The sequence below is a fragment of the Paralichthys olivaceus genome, chromosome 13 (assembly GCF_024713975.1).
Source record: "Paralichthys olivaceus isolate ysfri-2021 chromosome 13, ASM2471397v2, whole genome shotgun sequence".
Taxonomy (NCBI): domain Eukaryota; kingdom Metazoa; phylum Chordata; class Actinopteri; order Pleuronectiformes; family Paralichthyidae; genus Paralichthys; species Paralichthys olivaceus.
Genome location: NC_091105.1, coordinates 5,902,667 through 5,905,260, shown reverse-complemented (window position 1 = coordinate 5,905,260; position 2,594 = coordinate 5,902,667). Strand labels below are relative to the sequence as shown.

At 42.1% G+C, this 2,594-nt stretch overlaps 1 protein-coding gene across 1 annotated transcript; it reads left to right on the top strand.

Annotated features, from left to right (window-relative positions):
* On the top strand, window positions 1-2,557 carry utp11 (UTP11 small subunit processome component). The gene is made up of 8 exons (XM_020092584.2): window positions 1-232; window positions 399-460; window positions 576-678; window positions 815-934; window positions 1,427-1,520; window positions 1,684-1,814; window positions 1,943-2,053; window positions 2,312-2,557. Exons 1-8 carry the CDS (start codon window positions 173-175, stop codon window positions 2,393-2,395), a joined length of 765 nt encoding a protein of 254 aa, XP_019948143.2. The 5' UTR covers window positions 1-172; the 3' UTR covers window positions 2,396-2,557.
* Window positions 2,558-2,594: the final 37 nt, after the last annotated feature.

Here is a 2,594-nt window from a genome sequence, read left to right as displayed (position 1 = left end):
TGAAAATCAACTGTGTGACCCGGACAGGAAGCCACGTGTCTCAGGCTCCAGAGGAAGCAGCAGGTCTGGTCTGTGCCTGAGTGTTTGGGTCTTTTACACACAGTCACAGACACGTTTATCCGCTTTCACTGACACATTTGTCGGCGTTAAAGCTCGGGGACATTTTCCAAACATGTCTTCGTTCAGGAAAGCGCTGAAATCCCGTCAGAGGAACCATCATGAAAGATCTCAGGTGAGCTCCGCACTGTGTTGTTAGCGTTAGCCAGCTGATGAAGTTATGAAGCACACGCGTTTTAACACGTCCGCAGGTTGTAAACAAGCAGATACACGTTAGGATTCGTCCTGAATCAATAAACAACGCACTGAATGTCTAACACGCATCATTTGTGTTCTTCCAGCCTGGTGCCAGGAAACATCTGGGACTCCTGGAGAAGAAGAAGGACTACAAGCTCCGTGCAGAGTGAGTGAACCGTAGATCATGATGCTTCCTGTGTTCACAGGCTTTAGATCCGCCTCATGTGTTTGATTTGTGATCAGTTGAACCATCTGACTGTGTGTTGTCTGTGATATTACAGTGACTACCACAAGAAACAAAACACGCTCTCTGCTCTGCGGAAGAAAGCTCTGGAGAAGAACCCGGATGAGTTCTACTTTAACATGATCAACTCAAAGCTGCAGGTGAGATCACAGCCACGAGATTTGAATCTGTGTCAAACACCAATTCCTCTCTTTCTCTTTCTGCTTATTACTTTGTGCACGGGTTTAAATTGAGGCCTCGGGGGTGTTTTAATGTGTAAACCTTGTTTCGGGGCAGGATGGAGTTCACATAGCTACAAAAGACACGGAGGAGGTGGAGGTGACGGAGGAGCAGAGAAAAATGATGAGGACGCAGGATATCAAATATGTGGAGATGAAGAGGGTTGCAGAGGTTAAGGTGAGTTCATCATTCATCGTGCACAAACTAAGAACCTCAAGTCATTTTCAATCTGGAACAAAAGAACTCATTGATTATCACAGGAACTTTTCAAGTTGCTCTCGGCACGTTTCTAAAAGTCATAATCTGACAAAGGTCACTTTTATTTTTCCCCAAAAACTTAACAAGAAATTACAGCGTCTCAATGACAGACTTTGTCCACCAGAGAGCACTGGCTAGTCTATTTTCTACCTGTAAACTGCTCTCTATAATATTCCATATTTTTTAAAAACTAATCCAAAGCATCTCCATTAAAGTTTTTCTTGATTTATCGTCAGTATCAGCCTCAAAACTCCAGTAAACTTTAGGCTGAAATGATACTAGTTGTACTTTGGGTCATTATTTGTTGTGGAGTTGGAACGGCTGCTTTAACGTGAATCCATTACGAAACATTAGAAAGTAAAGATGTGTTTGCTGTTTCTTTCATAATCTCTGTTTATCGTTTGCTCTCAGAAAATCGAGAGGATGAAAGCAGAGCTCCACCTCCTGGACGCAGACAGCAAACAGAAAAACAAGCACACATTTTATGTGGATTCCAAGAAGGAAGGTGAATATAAATATTTAATAGATAATGTATTGAGGGGCTTGGATCTTAACTGTCTGTTGGATGGAAGATTTAATTAATGTGCACGGACACTGTCCTTATCCTCACATGTTGCCACAGCTGTGAGGTCACAGAGTTTAACGCTTTTAATATGATGTTTCCTCAGTGGAGTCATTTGACCTGGCGACCCACCTCAACACTGCTCCTGAGCTGGTGGACCGAGTGTACAACAGACCGACTCTGAAAACCCTGGAGACTAAGAGCATCCAGGGAGCTGTGCAGCCTCGCAGTGTGCAGGTCTGTTTGAAACATTCAGCTACAACATTACACCCTGAACCTTTGCTGACAGACTTCTAGAAAAAAGTCAACGCGTTCTTCAGCTCAATCGACCGATGGTTCGTGTCTTCTTCTTGTTGCACCTGTAGAAGTTGGCCAGGCAGAGGAAGAACCAGTATAAGATCCTTTCCCAGAGGATTGACAGAGAGAAGAAACTGTTTGTCATCAGCCAGAAGATCCAGACACGCAAGGATCTGCAGGTGAGGAGACGGAGACAGTTTTTAATAGCAATCACTGTGGTCCAATTTAAGGTCCGCGTCCTTTGGAGGCTGCATTTGAAGATCGATAGCATCAGAGGTCCTCCAAGTGTTGAGACACAGCCAATGAGCCTTTTAGCTTTCATTTCAAATAACTGTCATTATTTTTGTTATGTACATTTTATTTTTTAATATTAACTGTCAAATATTTTTTATTTATTTATTATATTTCATATTTCTTTTATCTCCCCTACAAACCAGGATAAGGCTAAAAAAGTGAAAGTGAAAAAGGAGACAACCAGTTCTGCAGCAATTTACAAGTTTGAGACCAAGAGGAAACGCTGAGGGGAATCAACAACCTAATGACTGATGATGTGATCGACTCCTGGACCAGACCATAGACATTTTTCATTTTCCTCAAATTTTGCTGCACCTGTGAAATCTTGTACATATTTATCCAAACCTTTTTTAGTTTCTTTCACATAATAAATATGAGAAGAACTCGCAGGTTGATGTGGTTTAACTTACAGATAACAACTGGTTG

Coding starts and splice junctions, on each gene's coding strand:
- utp11 (XM_020092584.2), top strand. CDS start 173: ATGTCTTCGTTCAGGAAAGCGCTGAAATCCCGTCAGAGGAACCATCAT. Junction 233..398: donor ACCATCATGAAAGATCTCAG/GTGAGCTCCGCA, acceptor GTGTTCTTCCAG/CCTGGTGCCAGGAAACATCT. Junction 2,054..2,311: donor AGACACGCAAGGATCTGCAG/GTGAGGAGACGG, acceptor CCTACAAACCAG/GATAAGGCTAAAAAAGTGAA.